This window comes from Heterodontus francisci, chromosome 2, assembly GCF_036365525.1.
Source record: "Heterodontus francisci isolate sHetFra1 chromosome 2, sHetFra1.hap1, whole genome shotgun sequence".
Classification (NCBI taxonomy): Eukaryota; Metazoa; Chordata; class Chondrichthyes; order Heterodontiformes; family Heterodontidae; genus Heterodontus; species Heterodontus francisci.
The window spans coordinates 76,671,652-76,695,913 of NC_090372.1; the positions used below are offsets into that span (position 1 = coordinate 76,671,652).

The window sequence follows — 24,262 nt, forward strand, 5'->3', positions numbered from 1 at the left end:
CAGGCCTTTGTGTATTCAAACTGTCTGACAAAGACAAAGGACAAATCTTCAAAGCTAAGAGGTACCAATTACACCCCATCCTAAAACAGTCCAGATTGAATATCTTCTTCTGAAACAAAGGTGTGAAGTAGCCACATCCTGGGCCATTGTGTGATCACCATAGGGAAGAGATGAGAATGTTTCCTACCAGGAGGTGAGAAGTAACACAGCTTTACCTTAAAAAGACAGCCTAAAGCCAGAGAGAGAAAGAGGAACAGCATCTAGCAGCTTGTTTACAGCAAGCCAAAAGGCCCGTGTCATGCCATAATGGGGACACGGATTCAGATCTCACCATGACAGCTGGTGGAATTAATAAATTCAGAGATTAATAAAGCAGAAGTGTCCCACCATTTTCAACTGCATTTTCAATCAAGAGAGAAATCTACAGTCATCTCAGGCCTGCACCCATTGAGAACTTGATTATCAAGAGAATTCAACAGGTTTATTGTGACCTCCCCCTCCACTTCCCTTTTCCCTCTCTATCTGTCTCTTCTTGTGTTTTTGTGTGTGTTTGTGTGCGTGCGAGCAAATGCGTAAGTGGATGCGGTTGTGATGATTTTTGGATAAAGTGTATTAATCAATAAACTATTGATTTTCTGTTTTTTAAAACCTACAAGAAAACTTGCTGCTGTCTGTTTATTTGAAAAATAAAACACCAAGGGGTTAAACCCTAATAAAACACTTTTTGTAGTCAGGTTTAACAGTGGGAACCATCTACATCGCACCATTGCCGTAACACTCTGTTTATAAAGCCATGGATCCCAGTTTTTTTTTAATCTGCCTTCTCGACTTGTCTTGCAATCTTCCAAGATTTGTGTGCAGAAACCACTTTTTTTTAATTTCCAAAATATACTTTATTCATAAAAATCTGTAAAAATTACATTGCCAAACAGTTTCAAACAGCACCAAAAAATACAAACATTGCAAGGGAGATCAGTTTCCTTCAATACAATCATGAGTTGCCTCACAACCCTTCCATTTCATTTGTCATGCCATTAACATTTTTACATTTTACAGCAAATGAAAAATTTTTCCAACACAGTTCGAGGGGTTTCCCATGGATCCAGCCCCTCCATTCAGCTTGGTGGGGGGACCTTACACTGTGGTCTTTCCCCATTGAGCCTTTGCTGCGGCTGCCCCGAGCTTTAGTGCGTCCCTCAACACGTAGTCCTGGACCTTGGAATGTGCCAGTCTGCAACATTCGGTGGTGGACAACTCTTTGCGCTGGAAGACCAGCAAGTTTCGTGCAGCCCAAAGGGCGTCTTTCACCGAATTGATAGTCCTCCAGCAGCAGTTGATGTTTGTCTCGGTGTGCGTCCCTGGGAACAGCCCGTAGAGCACAGACTCCTGTGTTACAGAGCTGCTTGGGATGAACCTTGACAAAAACCACTGCATCTCTTTCCACACCTGCTTTACAAAGACACATTCCAGGAGGAGGTGGGCAACCGTCTCATCCCCACCACAGCCACCGTGGGGGCATTGCGCAGAGGGAGCGAGACTTCGGGCGTGCAGGAAGGATCTGACGGGGAGGGCCTTTCTCACCACCAGCCAAGCTACATCTTGGTGCTTGTTTGAAAGTTCTGGTGATGAGACATTCCGCCAAATGACTTTGGCAGTCTGCTCGGGGAACCATCCAACAGGATCCCCAGTCTCCTTTTCCCGTAGGGCCTTGAGGACATTCCGTGCAGACCACTGCCTGATGGATCGGTGGTCAAAGGTGTTTTCCCGCAGAAACTGCTCCACGAAGGATAGGTGGTATGGCACGGTGCAACTGCATGGAGCATTCCGCGGCAATGTGACCAGGCCCATCCTTCGCAACACCGGGGATAGATAGAACCTCAGCACATAGTGACACTTGGTGTTTGCGTACTGGGGCTCTACACACAGCTTGATGCAGCCGCACACGAAGGTGGTCATCAGGATGAGGGCGACGTTGGGTACATTTTTCCCGCCCTTATCCAGAGGTTTGAACATCGTGTCCCTCTGGACCCGGTCCATTTTGGATCCTCAGATGAAGCGGAAAATGGCTCGGGTGACTGCCACAGCGCAGGAGTGGGGTACGGGCCAGACCTGCGCCACGTACAGCAACAACGTGAGCGCCTCGCACCTGATGACCAGGTTCTTATCCACAATGGAGAGATCGCTGCCCCCACATGCTCAACTTGTGTTGTACCTTGGCTACTTGCTCCTGCCAGGTTTTGGTGCACGCCCCGGCCCTTCCGAACCATATCCCCAGCACCTTCAGGTAGTCTGACCTGACGGTGAAGGGGACAAAGGATCGGTCAGCCCAGTTCCCAAAGAACATGGCCTCGCTCTTGCCGTGGTTAACTTTGGCTACCGAGGCTAGTTCGAACTGGTTGCAGATGCTCATCGGTCTGCGCACAGACAGCGGATCCGAACAGAAGACGGCGACGTCATCCATGTACAGGGAGGTTTTAACCTCAGTGCCTCCACTGCCTGGGATTGGCACCCCTCTTATGCTCGCATCCTTCCTAATAGACTCAGCAAAGGGTTCAATACAGCAAACAAACAAGACCGGGGAGAGAGGACAGCCCTGTCTCACTCCAGATTGGATCGGGAAACTTTCCGATTCCCACCCGTTGATTGAGACTGCGCTACTGATGTTTGTGTAGTGCAGTTTGATCCAATTGCAGATTCCCTCCCCAAACCCCATTTTGGAAAGCACGTCCATCATGTAGGTGTGTGATATCCTGTCAAAAGCCTTTTCCTGGTCCAGGCTGATGAGGCAGGTGTCCACCCTCCTGTCCCGCACATAGGCGATCGTATCCCTGAGTAGCGCGAGACTATCAGAGATCTTCCTTCCGGGTACAGTACAGGTCTGATCAGGGTGAATCACCAACTCCAGAGCAGACTTGACTCGACTGGCTATGACTTTGGACAGAATCTTGTAGTCAACATTAAGCAGTGAGATGGGCCGCCAATTTCTGATTTCTGCCCTCTCCCCCTTCCGCTTGTAAATGAGGGTGATGATGCCTTTCCTCATGGATTCTGACATGCTGCCGGCCAGGAGCATACTCTCGTATACTTTCAGCAGGTCTGGGCTGACCCAGTCCCACAGGGCCGAGTACAACTCGACCGGTAAGCCGTCGCTTCCGGGAGTTTTACTCGTCTCGAAGGACTCAACGGCCTTTGTCAGCTCGTCCAGAGTTAGCAGCTTGTCCAGTCTCTCCCTCCTGCTGTCATCTAAGACCTCTGTGATAGATGACAGGAAGGACTGGGAGGCTCTGCTGTCAGTGGGCTTCGCGTCATACAGCCCAGCATAAAAGGATTTGCTGATCCTTAGTATGTCGGACTGCGAAGACGTCACTGAGCCACAACTATGTTCCTGCACACCTTTTAAATTGTACCATTTTGTTTATATTGCCCTTTCTAATTCCTCCTACCAAAATGATTCACTTCACAGTTCTCTATGTAAAATTGCATCTGCTACGTCTGTCCATTTCAAAAGTCTATGTCCTGCTGAAATCTGTTACTATCCTCCTGATTGTTTACTGTATTTCTGAGTTTTGTGTTATCTGCAAACTTCAAAATTATGCCCTTTGGATCGAAATTCAGTTCATTAACATATATCAAAAAGAGCAGTCATCCTCCTATCGATTCCTGGCGTCACTGCTTTACCCTTCCCACCAGTCTGATTAACTTCCGTTCACCTCAACTTTCTGCTTTCTGTCCCTTAGCCAATTTCGTATCCATGGTAAAATCAATAACATTTTTTAATTGCAAAACTGTTCTGTTGCCCACTACTTTCAGCTGTGGCTGAAACTTCAGTACAAATTCTCCATACATCAACCAGCTCCCTTACCACCCCTGCACAGTGTATCTTTCTGGATCATTAAGGAAACGCCTCCTTCCCCATCATATTGCCCCTTTGTTGCGTACCAGCGCCGTTTCCATTTACGTGCCGACGCCATTACGTTGAGCGCGTTCTCCGTTCTGTGGCTGTGGCTCGAGCGCCGCTCGCCTTGGGACTGCAATGATTTAGAAGTTCAGGAATCCCACGTGACGTCACCAGAGGGTGATGTAATGCTTCTCTAAATAGAATGTATTGTAATCTTCTCTCAGTCCAACGTGGTTCCTCACAGACCCGCTTCTTCTATTTGAGTTTCGGTAAGTTATTGGAAAATTACAAAAGGGCACAAGGACGACAACCTCTCAGGTATTTTGACCCTTTTGTGCACTTCCCCAACTGAGTTGTTTCTGTAAAACATTGTTAATTTGCATCTGTTTGCAAATTTTTCCTCTTTTTTTGCTGATGTTAAATAGTAAACAGTAACTGTATTGGTGCGGGCACTGGGGGGTGTGTTAAGGTTTCTAAACTGTTGCTAGTTGCTGCTAATAAGTTAAAAACTGTGAGGAACTGTCAGGTAAAATGAGCCCTTTTATGGAAAAAGTGTGCTTAAATGAAAGTTCTTGAGAATTGTTGTATGGAAAGTCATTAGTATTCTTGCGCTGTTTTTGTCTGGCATCCTGGCTTGTGACATCGTCTCCTTCACAGAACAGGGACGGCGAATGGGAATTTTCAGAAATGGTGAGGAAAAAAAAACTATGTGAAAACATAAGATGATGAAAATTGAAACTTTAGTTTCAAATTACTGCTGATCTTCAGTTTATAACAGTTTAATGTTAGTTTTTTGCTGTCAAGTCACTCTAAGTAAAGAACCTGTTATACGTTATAGGAATGAAGGTACTCTTGTTTGGATGCTTCCTAAATGAGTTTTGAATACAAAAAGTGTACATTTGATAATACTACATGGAGTTTTACACGTGTTCAGATTAGCAAAAGACTGTTCTAGAACTCTTAAGTTGCTGAATTTAGTTTTTCTGCGTCTATATTATAACATTTTTAAAATTCTGATTGACTATACCCTTTGTTGCTGCGGTCCATAGAGCACTATATATTTAGTTTTGTTCATTTCAAGTTGTTACCACTAAGTGTATTTTGTTAATTTATATGAGAACCGGGTTATAGTTGGCCATTACGTCATTCTGCAGCCTATTAAGTATGTTTGATTAACAGCCTGCGATATTGAGAGATCAGGGGGCCAGATCTGCTGACAAAGCGCTCTCCTTTTAAAGCCCATCCATTAAAAAATTTAAAGATTAAACGTTGTAATAACCTCAGCAAGTGTTTTTCCAAAGTTATTTTCATTTAAACTTATGTATAATTCTGTCTTTCCCCTACATCCTTCAATAGCTACTGTATTTGTTTGTAAAGCGATACATTCAGACTTGAAACGTATTCTCTATTATTGATGAACTGGTTTGTCTTGAATTTGCAGCACCCGTCACCACCACTGATAAATTTTTAAGCAACTTTCAGAGGCAAGAAATGGGGAAGTATGAATTTATACCATGCACGAGTGAATGGATTAAAGCTTCGTTTTACAACGTATATTTGTTTTACTCTAAGTGTAATTCTTTTGGTGTAATGTGAAAAAAATCCTGGCTTAAGCAGTCAGTTGGGTTTCCAGTGGTGGAGTTTGAGCATTCCTGCCGAGCTGTACAAAATCACACATAACAGCAGATCGACAGTACCAGTACTGTCGAACAACCAACTCCAAATATTGAACTTGTGAGACAGGCACTGTTGTTGCACTTGCAGTGTTGATTATTCACAACAGTTTCTGAATGCCAGATTGCCGAGGAATTCTTCAACATTACTGTTTCAGGTTGGCCACCTGGCCAAGCTCAGTTTTTGCAGTTGGAGAGTTTGGCGCGGCGCGTTCGGGAAACTCTCACCTCAGGCTCATTTCTGAGGAGAAAGTGGTGAAAAAGTTCGATTGCCCCATGCCAACTTCACAACATACAGGTGGGATTATTTATCCTGCGCCCTGCGAAAGTTGCAAATGAAAAGTTTAAAATGCATTAATAACTAGAACTATTGCATTGAAAGTAACCGAGTTCCTGTGTTAGGAGAACCATCGCTAGGGACCGCGCGCGCACTGTTGCAGAAAGTCTGACCGCCAAACACTTCCGTTCGTGCTGGCAGCAAGAGCGGCTCATAGACCAGGAAGAGTTCACTTCACAATCATTTAGGGTGAAATGTGAAGACCCCGAGAAAAGGGCAACTTTAATTAATTTATAAGATTTTATCGTTGAACGTTTCAAGAGACACCAGTGTATTCGCGACTTTGCATTCGACGAATCTTCAGAAACACCGTGCAGAGCTTTTTGAATCGAGAACAAATTGCACTAGCCGCCACTTATTAACTGCAAAACGTTTCACAGAATTAGTGTGGCATGCTAAGAGTTCCAGACACATGGATAAATACCTAAATTGAAGTTTGCAGCGTCTGCACTTACTGAACTGTTGATGAAGTCAGCGCGATCGAGAGAACTGGATGGCGCAGTGTTTACTATACACACAGGCCACTACTGTATTCAAGCTGGTGTTCTGCCGTACAGACCCCAGGAGGAACAAATTGTATATTAGTTGAGTTCATGGATCAAAAAGTACTGTGGCTCTCCCACTGAGCAGTAACTGTAGAGTACTAGATGAGTTGGGAAACCAAATGGTAGTCGGATCACAACCCTCTAACGTTTTTAGGTACAATTCAAAGAAAAATGGATGGTTATTTGCAATATGACATCCTTAGCTTGTATAATATATAGGTTGTAATATAGGTTTATATAAATATTCAAGGTTAGAGACATACGGTAGATTTCCATACGGGTATTAACCTTGAAATTCAATTCTACTTCATGAAGTACAAAGATAACAAACTCATTGCCCTTCAATTTATTAGATGAGCGAGACTTGACATCTATACCTGTATTCGGAGATTCATGGTCAGCTCTGCTTTAACGCAGCCTTTCAAAGTGAGAGTTCGTAAGCACAGTAGTGAGGGATTGTTGGAGGTGCCCTCCTACAGATACAGAACTGAGGTACTGTTCAAATGGATGTTAAAAATCCCATAGTCCAATTTGATGTCTTGCCGAGTAACAAGGTAACTAGTTATAATCTCATTATTGCTGTTTGTGGGTTCTGTGTGCAAATCATTGCAATTTGCCTGCACAACACTTCAAAAATAATTCATTGGCTGTGAAGCAGTTGTCCTGAGAATGTGAGAAAGTGCGATATATAAATGTAATCATTTTTTGTGCTGAGAACCTGAAGACTCAGCTTTTTGGGAGCTTGTTGCACATTACTTCCTGTTGAATACACTAAATAACAATACATTAAAGGGAAGATTTCCACACACATTTGTGCTACCAAACTGTTTAATGTGTGGCTAGGTCTGTATTCTATATGGTTCCTGGCTAATTTCAGTAGTGAAAAAACAGGTTTGGTAACTAAAATCTACAATATTAACAACTATTTCTTTTCCCAGTAGTGTGGCTTACAAGGTTGAGTTCTCCTGGGGAGGGACCTAGTGCATTCTGGGGATTGATATGTTTGCTTTTCTGAACCATAAAGCTGGGATGTCCTATGTATAATTCGCTCAGGGGTGAAGGGAGAGTGTGTTTACAAATTTATCTGGAGTACAGTAAGGCCTTTCTTCGCTTCTGTCTCCTTTGATTTTGTTTGCAGTGAATGATTTTGTTGCTATGGATTTGAAGCTGACTAAACCATCTCTGTTAGCATCTAAATACCTGACAGCACCTGCATTCTGGACACCAAGAGCATCTCTCCTTTTCCCCTACCAGTGCAACAGGATCTCTCTCCTCTGTTTTGCTCTCTGCTCCCTCTGCACTTTGTAACAGAGGCTCTGTCTCTTGTCTCTTCCACCTCTCTCAACAGAATCTGTTTCCCTCTCTCCCATACAAAAACAGGATCTATGCCCAGACAGGGCTTCTCACCCCTTTCACCTCAACAGTACCCTTATCCTCATTTTAGGAATATAATTTCACTCCATTTCGAACTTGGTGGGCCCAGAAGTTATAAAGTCCTGGACCTGGCTTGGTTGCAGTTAAACTGCAGGGCCTAGTTTAGGCCTACTCAGGCCAAGAGCAGAGCTGGAATATTCAAGCAAGACCAGCTAGACTTGGGGAGGAGAGGAGCACAGACAGGAGAGAGGCAGTCCAGGCATCAAGGCTGGGAGAGCAGCAGCCCTCTTTTTAAAACTTGGGTTTGAGTGGGGGACAAGAGGTTGGAGTTGCTGTGAAGAGGAAGTACCAAGTGGGTGAAGTGGGTGATTGGGAGAGGAGCACTCCCATCGCCGAATAGGAGACCAAAGGAACCTGCACCTCAGAACTACTTGGTCTCGGCTATAGTTTTTTTTAGCAAAAAACAATCAGAAAATGGTGCTCATGAATAACCAGAGCAGACAGTTTGTTGTCTAGACTAAATGTCATCTCAAAATGGGCAGTCACATAGTAACTCAATTTTATATATATATATAACGCATCATCATTGTATTCTAATGTCCACTTGTGGTTGCACCACAGTCAATTACATATCTCCAGCATTGATAACACTTGCTGAATTGATTCCTTCATCCAAGAGCCAAAGTTTTCCTTTTGTTATCATTCCTAGAATGATCAATTGCTGTGCTGTCCTATTTCTCCCACCCTATTCACTAAGAACCACTGTAGCTCAAAGAGTGTGGTGTGTGGATGGCAAATAAATTTAATGGTCTCTGATTGGCATGGACAGCAACAAAAATAGTTGGAAAGTCTGTTCCTAGTGTTTTTAGCTGTATTTAAAAAAAATATTTACATTCACTATAATAGCACTCTTTTTACTCCCTTTAGCTCATATAATCTGGGGCTTTTCAAATTGAGGAACATTAGCTTAGGGGAATTGAATAACTCTTCACTTTTGACAATGGGCAGAATTTTAACTGCCAAGAGGAGTCAGGTCTGGATGGGGGGTAAATCTCTGAAAAGTAGCATTGGGATCCTGACATAATCCTGCTCACTTCTGGGTTTAACCAGGGCGGGAATGCAGGCAAATGAGGAACCCCAACCCCTCCCGCCTCACGCAGCGGTTGGGTGAGGCATTACAATGTACAAACAGGCAATTAACTTTAAATTTAACCCAGCAATTTGACTTTAAAAGCTAGCATATGGGTTTCCTGTGCACTGTGCAACTTGCCAGGATCAACCAGGTGAGAGCACAGTGGGGAGTGCTTCTTCCGTGAAACGGACAGGCTGGGAAGCCTTCAAACAGTGGAACTGAATAGCTGCAGCCATGCGTAGGTGAGAGGCTGGGGCTCACAGCAGTTCTGATGAGAGTGTGTTCTTACTGCTTGACAGTGATTTCCAACTTCTTGACAGCACACACCTTGAGCTGCACGTCCCTGCTATCAACCTTCACTGTGGCATGGGAGCTCTACCTTGGAACTCTGATGAGGAACAAGAGGAGAAGGAGCAGCAGGAGTAGCACCAGCTGCCTTCTCCTGAGCCACATGCCACTCCACAGGACAGTGGGGATGGACACAGAGATCCAGCTCGAAGGAGGCGAGACCCCCATCATAGTGTCTACAGGCAGAGGATCAGCTCTCTTGACATGTGTGAGCAGTAGTGCCTCATGAGGCTCAGACTTTCACGGCAGGTCATTGCTGACATCTGTAGCCTCCTGGAACGACCTCCTTCCAGTGGATCAGGTGGGCATGCATTGCCAGTGGCCATCAAGATAGCCATCATTAGACAGCCCACCACCATCCCCCCATTGGTTCTCTGCCTCTCCCTGGAGTTCTGTGCTCTCTTCTGCAAGGAGAGAAAGCAGAGAGTTGCGAGTGTCAGAAATGGATTGTTTGGCGAGGAGGGAAGGACAACATTGTGGAGGATGACTGTAAGCCATATGTGTGAGATGGCACAAAGATGTCTGTTCAGATGGGGATGTGAGAAGGTGCCTGGAGAGAGAGGAATGAGTGCAGCTGTAAGGTGTCTTGGTCTGAGCAGTGTTGTGCAGGAGAATGTTGGGAAAGTCAGAGAGTTTGTGTTTGGCACCTGAAATTGTTACGCCACTCACCTTTCCTGCCCTCCTGACTTCCTTGAACCTCTTGAGGCATTGTCTCCAGCTTGGAAGGACCACATTCCTGCTGCTGACCTTGTTGGCCATTTCCATCCACGCCCGCTGGTTGGAGAGGCTGGTCTTTTTTTCCCGTCTTTGGCAAACATTACCTCAATTCAGTCCTATAGCTCCTGCAGCAGGATCTCCAGGTAAGAGTAAGAGAGCGGTGAGGGTGGGGGCAGTGGGGAGGGGGGCACGGTGGTGTGGTGGCTGGCAGCCTTCACAGGTCTCCTTTCCATTCCTGTGGTCGCTAAAGCCACAGGAATCGATCTACAGTTCAGCCATTCTGACCCTTACCAGGGTCCCTTTAACTAAAAATCCTTCATTTGACAAATTTGGTGCGTTATCCCATTCGCCCTCTCTGATTGGCACGGAAACGGGTTGCTAAGGCTGTGGATGAGTTAAAGAGCCACAGTAAAGCCCCCTAAAATTGCAAACGGTTTCCCAACCGGCTACTGGCCTCCCACTGTGAGAGGGTTTATTCAGTTGCGATTCTGCCCAATGTGTCAGTATCAAGCATTCCTACGTGAGATGTACCGGTACTTACAAAGTGAAGTTCCAAAGTCTGCCCCAGCAATGTTAAACCCAACCTCAGTGGAGTACCCTCTATTCATAGAATCACGTCATTTACAGTACAGAAGAAGTTGTGCTCATGCTGGTGCTAGATCTTCAACTGCAACTACCTACTGTAATAGCACCTCCCTTCCTTATCCTCATATTCTTAAATATTCTTGTTCAAATAATTATCCAATTGCATAATTGATTTATATAATTTGCAACACTAGCAATTCTTACTGCCTCAGAGTGCAATTTCTAACTCAGTGAAATCTGTACCAAAACATGGGCACCTTTGCACTGTGGGCCTATATTGACCATAGATTGGGTTGAGACTGCATAATCCCATTTCACTTAGAATCCTTATGGGTATCAGAAATTCATGTCTGTTTGGGCTGGATTCAGAAGTGAAAGGAAAGTATGCTTCATTCCAATTATTTAACAGTTTCTCCTCTTGATTCCAGTTTCTACTTCTAGTTGGTTCAGTGCTGAAATGTAATGTTTGCATGTATTGACATGCACTTTAAAAACTATTTTACCCAAATCATATATTAAATATTCTATTTTTCCAGGTATTCCTTGCAACATTCACTGTTTTTTTCCCCTTTCAACAACACACATGTTCACACATTGGCTTCATAATTAAGAATCCTCTGTTTAACCTAAGCCTGTTTCCCCTGCTTATAAAATAACTTTGAGATTTTTGTTTCAAAGAAATAACTTAAATTTGAGGGAAGTAGTATTGTTGCTGTGAATGTCAGTCCCAAAATTTACTTGGATGAAAATTCTGAGCTAATCAAAAAATAACAATTGCTTTGACACAGGCAGCACAGGTAGACAGGGTGGTGAAGAAGGCATATGGCATCCTTGCCTTCATCGGCCGAGCCATTGATATAAGAGTTGGGACGTCATGTTACGGTTGTACATAACGTTGGTTAGGCTGCACTTGGAGTACTGTGTACAGTTCAGGTTGCCGCACTACAGGAAAGATGTGATTAAGCTAGAGAGGGTGCAGAAAAGATTCACAAGGATGTTGCCTGGTTTGGAGGGCTTGAGTTATAAAGAGAGATTGGATAGGCTGGGTCTGTTTTCCCTGGAGTGAAGGAGGCTGAGAGGGGACATGATAGAGGTATATAAAATTATGAGAGGCATAGATAGGGTAGATAGCCAGAGTCTGTTTCCCACGGTAGGGATGACTAAAACCAGAGGGCATGTATTTAAGGTGAGAGGGAGGAGGTTTAAAGGGGATCAAAGGGGTAAATTTTTCATACAAAGAATAGTGGGTATCTGGAATGAGCTGCCAGAGGAGGTGGTGGAGGCAGGAACAGTAGAAACATTTAAGAGGCATCTGGACAGGTACTTGAATGAGAAAGGCATAGGGGGATATGGAATTAATGCAGGCAGGTGGGATTAGTATAGATAGGCATTATGGTCGGCATGGACGCGGTGGGCCGAAGGGCCTGTTTCTATGCTGTACGACTCTATGACTCTGTGACTCTTTGACTTCCTTTTCTACAGACTAAAGTTTATGGTTCCAATAACTCTATGATAGACCCAAGACTGAGTAACAAAGTGAAGGAAATAAATCATAGGGATACACATAAAAGTGGTGAATAATGTACACAAACAGCCCTGGATTAAGAGAAGAGCATTGTGGAGTTTTTTTTTTTGTCTGGTCCTTGCTCCATTATGATAAAAAAACTGCATGGATTTGGTGAGTTCTTCTTTAAAGTGATAGTATGTCATACCGCCTTGTACAATTTTACTTTAAGATCTGCTTACTGCAGTTTTCCAACTCAGTTTGAGCTCCAATAGAGGTTTACACCCTTGGTATCTTCAGTCTTCTGGTTTCCACATAGCAGCTTTTCTTAATGTCCTGCTTTCCCCCACTGTGGCAACTCATCTTGGCTGTATCCCTTACAATGTTTGCCTCCTTAAGTGCTCCTTTTCCCCCAAACCAAAAATAAAAATATCTCCGTACAACCTACTTTCTTTCATTAAATGTTGCTAGTTTGCTAAGTAGATACTCAACTATAGAACATTTCAAAGCATGCTTAAGACATTTTGTGGCAGTTAAAGGAAATTGTGAAAACATTTTATAATTGTTTTTTTAAAAATTGATGCCTGAAAATTAAGGATTGGATATTTAAAAGTTTTACACCAAATGTTTACTTTTGTGTTTTTATGCTTGTGTGTAGAACAGCTCTATACTTTTTATATTTGTGAATAATTTTCAGAATGTCAAATAATGCTAATGTAATCTATCTATAAATATTTTAGGCATCCCAAAATAAAAAAAAGAGGTATTCTAGCTTAAAATATGTGAACCTACACATTGAGGAATTTTCGTTATTTATCAGTTGCCATAGTTATCATAGAGTCATACAGCACTGAAACAGGCCCTTCGCGCCACCGAGTCTGTGCTGACCAACAACTACCCATTTATACTAATCCTATATTAATCCCATATTCCCTACCTCATCCCCACCATTCTCCTACCATCTACCAACACTAGGGGCAATTTACAATGGCCAATTTACCTATCAACCTGCAAGTCTTTGGCTGTGGGAGGAAACCGGAGTACCCGGCGGAAACCCACGCGGTTACAGGGAGAACTTGCAGACTCCGCACAGTCTGTACCCAGAATCGAACCCGGGTCGCTGGAGCTGTGAGGCTGCACTGATAACCACTGCACTTATGTAAAACTAAAAACATTTACAAAATATTTTAAGTAAGTGGCATTTCTCTTGGGGAAAACTTAGTACAGATGAGAAAAGATGAGATGGCCTAAAACTAATATAGTAAAATCTTACAGTAATTATAAAGCACGAACACATATCAAATTAATAGAATGAATATTTAACTATGTGCTAAAACATGAATTTGATACAGTATGCCTCATAGCAAAAATGTATTTCATTGCTTTTTATGACACAGATGCATTTTGCTGTAGAACAAATCTATTGGCGCATTACCCACTGTGCATTTGCTTTGAAATGCACATGAAGGAAATTGTGGAGTCAATATTAAGGTGGCACTGAGACACAGCAGAATAATATTCCAATTTTTTTCAGTTGGCAGCATTTGCGATGACCATCAGGCCATCCAGTATCCCTTAGACATGTGCGGTGCTGGAATTTATGCCAACTGTCAGCATTTTAACCCACGTCTTACCTTGTTATTATTTCAAAAGAAAAATTGACTTTTTCAGTGAGATTGGCAATTATCAGTACCAACCAATTGGATTGGTTGGAAGGAGAAACTTGAGTCTGCCAGTATCAATCAGATCTGTTAATTGGCAGCACTTGATCCCATTGGAGGAGAAATTCTTTCATGTAGCGCCACTTCTAGCAGCACTTTTTTTTAAAATTTCCAAAATATACTTTATTCATAAAAATCTGTAAAAATTACATTCCCAAACAGTTTAAAACAGCATCAAGTTAAAAAATACAAACAGTGCAAAGGTGATCAGTGTCCTTTAATACAATCATGAGTTGCCTCACAACCCTTCCATTTCATTGTCATGCCATATACATTTTTACATTTACAGCACACAAAATTTTCCCGATACAGTTCGAGGGGTTTCCCATGGATCCAGCCCCTCAGTTCAGCTTGGTGGGGGGACCTTACACTGTGGTCTTTCCCCATTGAGCCTTTGCTGCGGCTGCCCCAAGCTTTAGTGCGTCCCTCAGCACGTAGTCCTGGGCCTTGGAATGTGCCAGTCTGCAACATTCGGTGGTGGACAACTCTTTGCGCTGGAAGACCAGCAAGTTTCGGGCAGACCAAAGGGCGTCTTTCACCGAATTGATAGTCCTCCTCTAGCAGCACTACGCAGAACTGTGCTGATTCTCTGCAGATTGAAGAATGTTGTGCGAGCCATGTGTTTAGTGGTTTGCAGCACTGCCTGTCTTGGTGAATAGAGGTGAATCTGCATAGAGCTGCTAGAAGCAGTGCAAAATGAGCAAATTTCCTCCTCATTATGTTTCCCATTATTGGTTGGGCACAAACTTGAGGCAGAAAAGTTTGGAGATCATTATTTTTGACAGTCACAGTTATAGGTGTGTTTATTTAGTGGTTGTCTATGTTCCAAATATTCATCTTGACTTAGATACCTTCTCAGATTCAGTGGTGGCAGTGGTTCCCGTAAGTGGATCTCATGCTCCTCCATGCAAAGTTGATTCTCGCTACCCAATATCTATGTATATTTATATATGATATCATAAATCCTCAGGACTCACAAATATAACTGGACGCTAATCTTTGGCAGCCTCTTCGGTTCCATTGCACAGGGAACTGATCAGAACCTGCACTCAATCCAATAGAGAAAATACATTAAATCGTTTTATTGGTTAAAACAAAAAGAAATTCCTTTGTGCTTCGTGTTTGTAACAAAATGTCCTTTATGCTGCACCAACTGGGTTAATTTCATCTCCAACATACAATATAAATGTTTCAGTGCTGTATCTCTAAACTAAACTAAACTAAACTAAATAGGTAGAAATTGATGTACAGCCACTGCTTGAAAGAATGTTTTGTGTCACTGAATAAATTGGGCAAACGACCTTGAGCACTGTAATGTACTGAGCAGCCATGATGATCCGTGTTTCATTAAAACTTATCCCCACACTTTTGAGTACCCATCTAATACTTAACCAGAATGGTTTATAAGGAGTTATTTTTGGTTCCATTAGAAGTGTCATGTGATTTTTATTCAAACACTAGTCACAAATAACAAGTTTGAAAAAAAAAAGGGATGAATTTTCTTCTCATATTCATCATAAATATTCCTGCTGACTGCATTGTGTATTTTCTAGTATTGGCAGTTAACTACCAGATTAAAATGTGCAAGTGCCTGATTCTAGAAGAGTTGGGTTAAAATGTTTTGTTTTTCTTTTATGCTGGATTTTGGCCAGAAACATGACTTGCCTCAGTAGAAATGAGAAGATAGACATTGCTGTGCATTTTGCATGCTGACTGGGTGCAGAACAGGTGCCAGTAAGTCAAATTCTGCAGTGTGAAGTTCCATGCTGCAACAGCGCCAGAAGTGCGCACACTGCCATGTTGGTTTGAGCGCTTGCTAGGCATCCCTGGTGGTCCTCTGCAACATGCACAGGCATCATATAAATATGTTACTAAGGGGAGTGCGCCTGAATCAGGACCTTTTTCTTAAATCGGTGTCGGTGGCTGAAATGTCTCTTTAACCAATGTCTCTTTAACCTGCCAGCAAATCATGGCAGGAAACAATGACAAGCATTCTTCACAAATGATATTTAAAACGATCCTCGCATCCATTAAGATATGTCTCTGTTTAGTTGTTAGAGGCCTTTAGGGTGCTTTTCGACAGAACTTTGGCTGTTTTGGTAAGTGTTTTCTGTGAAATACTTGTGCAGCATGAGTTTATTGAGGGTCAGAACTGTTTCACAGGAGATGCTTGTTCACAGTTGTTGAACATGGGGAAGTTGCAGGGCTTATCCATGTGAATACTAAATCAGGAGGAGGAGCAACAGCAAAGAAGACAGAAACAAAAACAAGAAATGCTGGAATCACTCAGCAGGTCTGGCAGCATCTGTGGAAAGAGAAGCAGAGTTAACGTTTCGGGTCAGTGACCCGAAACGTTAACTCTGCTTCTCTTTCCACAGATGCTGCCAGACCTGCTGAGTGATTCCAGCATTTCTTGTTTTTGTTTCAGATTTCCAGCATCCGCAGTATTTTGCTTTTATTTTAGCAAAGAAGACAGTATAGACCTGTACAGGCTACAAGAAAGAAGAGGGTGAGAATGCCATTATAGGATGCAGTTATTCAGAAAGAGAACATCAAACCTAAACCTCACAGAGGTGCAGTGTGCAAGCCAGTTGCATTTCAACAGGGAGGCAGTCTCTTGCCTTTGCCAGCTGTAGGAGTGAGAATTAGAGCCCTACTCTCGGGCATACACTGTACTGCTTGTGGCAGTGATGGTTACAGTGGCTGTAAACTTCTATGCCTTTGGCTCCTTCCAAACTGCGTCTGATGCCACCAGCAATATCAGTGAGTTTTCTGTGCACAAAGTAATCCAGCAGGTCCATTTTGCACTGTTCATGAGCCATCAACAGTTATCAGCTTTCCCATGAAGGCTGACAAGCAGGAAGAAAGAGCACTGGGATTTGTCTACATTTCCAGATTCCTGCAGGTGTGAAGCATCATTGACTGCATGCATGTAGTCCTGTATGCTCCTGATCACAAACCAGAACTGTTTCTCATCAGGAAGGGCTTCCATTTGCTAATGTTCAACCTGTTTGTGAGCACAGGCAGTGAGTCATATAGGTCTGGTTTCCGGGCAGTAGGGATACATGTTCCGTGAGGTTCCAAAGCTCCCATCCATGTTTTCCTTCAGGCTTTGTAGGCCAGAGATGCTGCTGGACTGCAGAGCCAAGATGACATCAATCATATCTCCCACTGATGCTGTCAGAATCACCTTTACAAGCTCCATCGCTGTGGGTCCCCCTGAAGTGCTTATTGAGCTCACCAGTCATTCCATGGTTCACTGATGCCATGCACAAAGACAGAACAGAAGTTGGAGCTGGATGCCTTTACGCTGTCTGTCATTGTGCATAATCTTGATGGCAGGTGCTGCCAGTGTGCTTAGAAGCTCGATGTGGATTTTCATCAGTCTTCTGTATGGCGGACTGTTGATGTCTTCACTTGTACCATCTATAGCAGGGCTAGGATGCAAGCTCTCTCTCCATTGAGCTGCTTCTTGGGCCGTCCTATCCCTGTGTCTTTTCTGCTGGCAGATGCTGGGTGCATCTCGAAGTACAGACCCATCTAGACTACTCACTAAACTATGCAGGGTGCCAGTTTCTGAGCTGGTGTCTGCAAGTGTAAGGTTGACTGACACTTCCTCTTCTGCAGTTGTGCTCTCTGTTTCTTCCTCTTCTTGAGGGCTGTGTGTATTTTCTGGGCCTGAATGTAAGAAAGGCAGAAGAGCTAGAATTTAGTGGCCTGGGTAAGCAGAAACAAGACTTGCAGGTTGATAGGTAAATTGGCCATTGTAAATTGCCTCTAATGTAGGTAGGTGGTAGGAGAATGGTGGGGATGTGGTAGGGAATATGGGATTAATGTAGGATTAGTATAAATGGGTGGTTGTTGGTCGGCACAGACTCAGTGGGCCGAAGGGCCTGTTTCAGTGCTGTATCTCCCTATGATCTATAAACAGATGACCTTCTTCTGAAAGCAACTGCAATCTGTCATGCATCATATGTAAGGGTGAGATGTTTGAGGGGTAAGTGTGGGCTGAGTGACAACTTCTTCCTTGCAACTCCCCATGCTCCAAAGTCTGCAGTTGTGTAGGAGAAAATAGGCAGGATTTTTGGCGCAGGTTTCTGAACCCTACTGCCAGGCTGAAATGTGGGTCAGAAGTCCCCACTGTGTGGGGAATAGTCACTCATTGTGATTTGTGATTGTGAATTAGTGGCCAGAGGGCAGGCCCGCTATCCAATTAGGGACAGTTGGCAGGCTGTCAGAGCTGGAGGGCCAATCAGAGGCCTTCCAGCTTGAAAACAACAGCAGGATGCCATTGAAGGTAAGTGATGGAGAGGGCGCCCCAAAATGGAGGTGACCTCTCTCTATCTTTAAATAAAAAATGACATTTGCAGCTGGACCACTGGGGGATGAAGAGGTACGCCTCCACAAGGTGGCCTGCGGCTGCTGCTGCAACCAGGCAGGCAGAGGTTTCCTCTGAGCCTGCTTGGAGTGCTGGCCCCCCCCGTCTGCCACCAGGAAGTCACATCCAGGCAGTTGAACTGTCTCCCGCCACCTGCAGGGACCTGGAGGCCGAATGGAAAATCCCACCACTTGCGCCCGGGCCGCCCCCCTCTGTTCCTGCCCCCAGCAGGGGCTAAAAATCCTGCCCCAGGAGAGGGACAATTGTTGGGGGACAAACTCAGTAAAGAGCAATTACATTTTGTATCTAGTTGGCAAAGTCTTCCACTGAGCGCAATAAAATTAAAAATTGGGAGACAGTGAGAAATTCCATTCATTCACTGTCCCGAATACCTTATTCTCATACTTCTCAAAGTAAGACAATATCAGTAGCAGCACTGACATAGAGGCAAACTGGTTTTAATTGGCAGTAGTTAACTGGCAGTAGTTAACAGCCGGTATTCACAAATCAGACTACCATCGAGAGGAAAATTTCAGTTTCCATCCATAACTACATGATGCATTGTTTAATAATTATTTAGCAATGTAAAATATATTGAAATATTTAAGGTATGAAAAATTCTGAATGTAACTTTAAATTATCATTAAAATGTTTAAAAAGAATCAATTTCTGGATGCCAATCAATGTGCTTGGGCATTGTAAAATCTTTTGGAGGAGTGCATCTGTACCTTTATCTTATACCTTTTCTGGCTCAGTGCTACTTTTTAAAATTGATAAAACAGTGCAGTACAGATAAATACTGCATTTTACATTCTGTACATATTTTTACAAGAGGTAAATATTTTATTCTTTCATAGCGTATCCTTAGAGTGGCTATCACCAAGGGCTGTTCTAACGTTTCAACGCAATATAGTTTTTACGTTATATTTTTGTCCCCATTCAGATATTAGAAAAAGTAACTCTCCAATGTTAAAAGACATTTTAAAATATATTCTAAGCTCATAAAAATGTACCTGAGAGCAAGACAGTGAGAAAAACTAGAATATGGTGCAACTAAAGAATTTTTTTGTCAAATGCAGATTTGTTTTCGTATTGGCCTTTGGCTGAATGATTGTTGGTTCTAATACATCAGTGCTTATCATAAATAAACAAGCCAGCTCTAGCCTCTGTGATTTTTAGATAGCCTAAATTGAGACTTAGACGGAGTACAATACCTATGGCCATTTACATCACTCTGAGCCTGGAATTGCTTACTGTATGAAGAGAGATGATCAACAGAAAAATCATGGCTGGAGATGCAGTTGTAGCACTGAATAACAGAAAAACCCATTGACTTTTAAGAAGCTTCTAGTTATGTGAATGTGAAGTAATTGGTGGGAATCTAACTTATTGCTTTTAGTTAAATCAGCTATGTCACAAAAATTAACTCAATACTGTCACTTCTCAGGATCTAATTATAAATTACAGAACCTAAATATGAATCAAATTTTAAATTGAATCCAAGAAATTGATTCAATAAACTGTACTACTAAAATAACTCCAATTCTCCGCCGTCCCAAGTGCCAAAGTTGACACGTTTTAATTTAAAATATTTCTTTTCTTCTTTCCTAATTTATGCTGAAATGACCATTTTGTACTTAGTTATTTTGTGATTCAAAGCTAAGTCTCAAGCATGCATGCTAGAAATCTAAAAACATTAAGCCTGCTGCTATAGTTTTTGTTTTTTATACTTTTTGTTTCATTTTACACTTCCGAATCCTCAAATGGAAAGCATAATATTGGTTATCGGGGGCAGTGAATCAAATAAGGTAGTTTCTATTTAACACCATTACGCTTTACCCAGATTTTATTGGTGTTAATTGAGAGATGGCGAATATTCAACTTTATGCTAGTTACTTTTACCTACCAGAACAATGTTGCTTCTGCAACTTTTCAATTTTGATATGGCCTAAAACAGCCACTAACTGCTTTTATTTTTCATTCATTACATCATGATGAGTATAACAGCAACATGGTTTTCACTTTAGCATGATAAAACATCACACATTTATAGTAAATACTGGTAGGAGTGCTGGTGGTTTGGGGATTGCAGGGGGTGGGTGCAGGGTGGGATGGAAACAGAGATCATGGGCTCCAGAGTACTGTCTGACTCAATCATCTAAGGCACTGTTACTTATCACATGATAACTATCTCTTGAACATAGGAATTTAAGAATGGGTAGGATTGGAAAAGAAGATTACATTCCTTTGCCTAGTCCCAAAATTCAAAGAATAACATATGATACTCTCTTGTTCTCCTTAATTGTTTTTTTGCCAAAAACTATCCAGCTCACTCTTAAATTTGACAGCAATTTCCACCTCCACTGTAACTCCAGACAATCTGTTTTGCACATTCATTAACTTCTCTGTGAAGTAGTTAAAGCTAAACTGTGCATCTTTTTAAAAGTTTATGGATATCTCAAACAATTTCTTAGTTTATCTATACCCATTGAAATGTTCTCTAGCATAAATATTCCTACTTTATTTAGTTTCTCCTTGTAGTTCAGGTGTCTAATCCCTTGTATCAGTTAAGTTGTCCTCCTCTGTAGGTCTCCAAAACCAGGGCATCCTCACTGTAGTCCAGGCACTGGAATTTTATACAGTACTGAACTACTGCTCTATACAATGTCACTATTATCCGATATAATTTATGCTCTATATATCTGGCTATATACCCTCAGATCTTGTTTCCCTTTTTTACTGTTCTGCACTATAAAGGTTTCAATTACTATCTGTCAGTTTGCTCAGATCCTCTTCCTGTATTGGATCCTGTAGATTGCAAATTAGAATTAGAATTAGAACACTTTATATTCACTTTATATTCCTATTTCTTATTCCTTATCCCCAGTTTTGTCACCTTGCATTTGTCCACATTAAACAATATTGCCACTCGTTGGCTCAATCCCCCAATCTATTCAAATGGTTTCGTATTTGGTTTGCTGGCTCCCTGCTATATATACCTTGCCATTTTGTATTGTCAGCAAAGTCAATTTTGTTTTTGTACCCATTTGTAAATCATTTATCTACAAGGCCAGCAATAATGGCTCTCTCATTGACCCCTAAAGCACCCCTCTAATAATTTTCTTCCATTGTGAAGCAGTTCTATGTACCACTATGCTTTGCTTCCTGTGTACTAAGCCAGCTTTTGACCTGTGCTTTTCAGCTACAGGGGACTGAATGGTGCAGTGGATGAAAGACTGGTCACCTCTGAGACCTGGGTTCAAACACATAAGCAGTAATTTTACAAAGTTGCCCTCACATTATGGGGCTTTGCTTGTCAGGAGCACATATCAGGAATTCAGGCATGCAGGTCAGTGGGGCTTTAAGGATTTTCCATCCATTTGGACAGTCCACCAGGGACTGCTGACTTTCATGCCCAGATTCCAGATAAGCATTCTGCTGGTAACATGGATTCAGCAAATGGAATGAAAGCCTCCTTTCGTTGCTGGCTGTAATGATTTGATGTGAAACAAGTTTGGGCGGCTTCAATCCCATTCCGAGTGGATGAAACTGTCTCTGATTTGGCACTAAAATGTCAGTCTCATAAAGGGAGGCTAAAAGATGGCTACCTTTAAGATTGGAAATGTGCTCAGATTGGTGCAGTAGGTGTGTCTATCAAAGATTGAGCTTGAAGTACATTGTTAGGGTAGAACAGGGAATGCTTTATTTTGCATCTAACCATACCACACCTGCTCTTTATGCTCTCACTGGCTGCCCAAAATTAAAAGTTCTATTCCCCAGCAATAACCTCACAACTAAAAGAAATAAAATAAACTTTGTTCCGCCTGCTAATTTAAATGATTGTAGCTTGCAACCACTGCTAAGTTCATTGTTGAGTGGCTGAAAGGTTGAGTAGGGGGTGTAAAATCGTGAGAGACTAGAACATGTTCTAGCTGTCTGCACTACTTAAAGCCAGTCTGCACCGCTTAAAGTGGAGGTGCATTTTTGGTTGGAGCAGATGCTGAAAATTGTTCTATAACTGAATATGACCTGGGAAAGCCACACCAATGGCACAACATGGGAGAGAGTGGGCACCAAGATTTTCCGACATTGCACTAGAAGCCTTGGTGCAGGAGCTGGAGAGGAGGAGAGATGACATCTATCCACAGGGGGCCAGGAGGCCCTCCGGACAAACTTTGCAAAGGCAGTGTGATCAAATAGCCATGGCAAAGGCAAGCCGTGAGGACCTGGATGCAGTGCCACAAGAAGTTTAATGTCCTCACTCAAGTGGTAAAGATAAGTGAATGTTCCTTCAAATGCCATATCACACCAAGTCTCAGCAACTGCTCAATTCACCGCACCCCCATCACTCATTTACCAACAACCTCAATCAATCGTGACACATACCTAACATTCATTGTTTCACCTCATCCTCCCACACTTCACATAGCTGCAAGCCTCCGCCCACATCTCACAGCTTGCACACTGCCAGCATTTCAACCATGACAGCTATTTCACTGAAAGACATTGCACCACACTCACTTACACACTTTCCTGTCTCTTGTAGGGCAAAGTACTGCACAACTGGAGGCAATAGCAAATTACCAGCGGGGGACAAGCATGGCTGCATGTTCTTAACTGATGGAGGAGGTGGTGCTTGCCATTGCTGAGGCTGTTGCCAGCGGCAGGGTTGAAACCATCAGATGTGACAGTATCCTCATGCCTAATCCTCTTTCTCACATCCCTCTCCTCATCCCACAAATCTCTTCTGATTTACAAGCTGCAGAGGGTATACACATGCACCTCTTGCTTTCCCCTGCCTCCCCTCACTGCAACCCTACACTTGTGCCTTTCTCGTTCAGAATTTTTGATCATGGGTTGTGAGGGTTGCTGGCAAGACCAGCGTTTATTGCTCGCCCCTAATTGCCTTTGAGAAGGTGGTGGAAGCTCAAATCATTGAGCATGTTCAAGACAGAAATCAATAGATTTCTGGATACTAATGACATCAAGGGATATGGGGATAGTGGGGAAAATGGCGTAGAAGTAGATGATCAGCCATGATCTGTTTGAATGGCGGAGCAGGCTTGACGGGCCAAATGGTCTACTTCTGCTCCTATTTCCTATGTTCCTAACCGCTGCAGTCTGTGTGGTGTAGGTACACCCATAGTACTGTTAGGTAGGGAGGTACCTAAGAACTGCAACCTGAACAAGAGTGGTAGAAAGAGCAAGAAGTGGAAGAGCAGGAAAATAGAGATGAAGAAGAGACATCTGGGGTAGGATTTTCCCTGTATGGTTTGGAACCTCGCCATCATGGCCAATTGGGGGCCAGAAGCCTGCACTGTGTAGGGGTCACCCGGCTGACATTTTCTCCGAATTGGCCAATTAATTGCCATCCAATTAAGAATGTTGGGCGGGATCTGGAAGCTGGAGGGCCAATAGGAGGCCCTGAAGCACTGAGGAAGCAGCAGCCTGCCCATTCAGTTAAGTAAATGAGAGGCCACCTCAAGCTGGCTTCAGCAGATGGGTTGCCATCGTGGAGGGGGGGGGGGTGGTGGCGCGGGGGAATCCCTCCACAGGGTGGCCTGCAGCTGCAGCTATGACCTGTCAGGCAGGGAGGGCCTCTAAGCCTGCGTGAAGCACTGGCCCCCGGTATGCTGCCAGGACGCTGCCTCCAGGCAGCTACACTGTGCCCCGACACCTCCGTGGATCTGGAGGCCAGCTGGAAACCCATAACCTCTACCACCTAGAAGGACAAGGGCAGCAGATGCATGGGAACACCACCCTCCAAGTCACACACCATCCTGACTTGGAACTATATCGCCGTTCCTTCACTGTCGCTGGGTCAAAATCCTGGAACTCCCTTCCTAACAGCACTGTGGGTGTACCTATCCCACATGGACTGCAGCGGTTCAAGAAGGCAGCTCACCACCACCTTCTCAAGGGAAATTAGGGATGGGCAATAAATGCTGGAATAGCCAGCGACGCCCACATCCCATGAACGAATAAAAATAAAATTCCCTCCTCGTCCTTCTTGACTTGTCTGCAGCCTTTAACAAGGTTGACCACACCAT

General features: G+C 43.3%; 1 protein-coding gene across 2 annotated transcripts in view; it reads left to right on the top strand.

Moving 5' to 3' along the window:
* Positions 1–4,050: 4,050 nt before the first annotated feature.
* Positions 4,051–24,262, top strand: part of creb5b (cAMP responsive element binding protein 5b) — a 559,467-nt gene continuing 539,255 nt past the window's right edge. Inside the window, exon 1 of one of the 2 annotated variants that reach the window (XM_068059425.1) lies at positions 4,051–4,167. Coding sequence is in view for 1 of the 2 variants with exons in the window: in XM_068059416.1 (XP_067915517.1) it covers positions 6,957–7,007 (51 nt within the window). In the remaining variant the exon portion in view is untranslated. Of the gene's footprint in view, positions 4,168–6,045; positions 7,008–24,262 lie in introns of those variants that run through there. The other variant, XM_068059416.1, reaches the window with a different exon arrangement.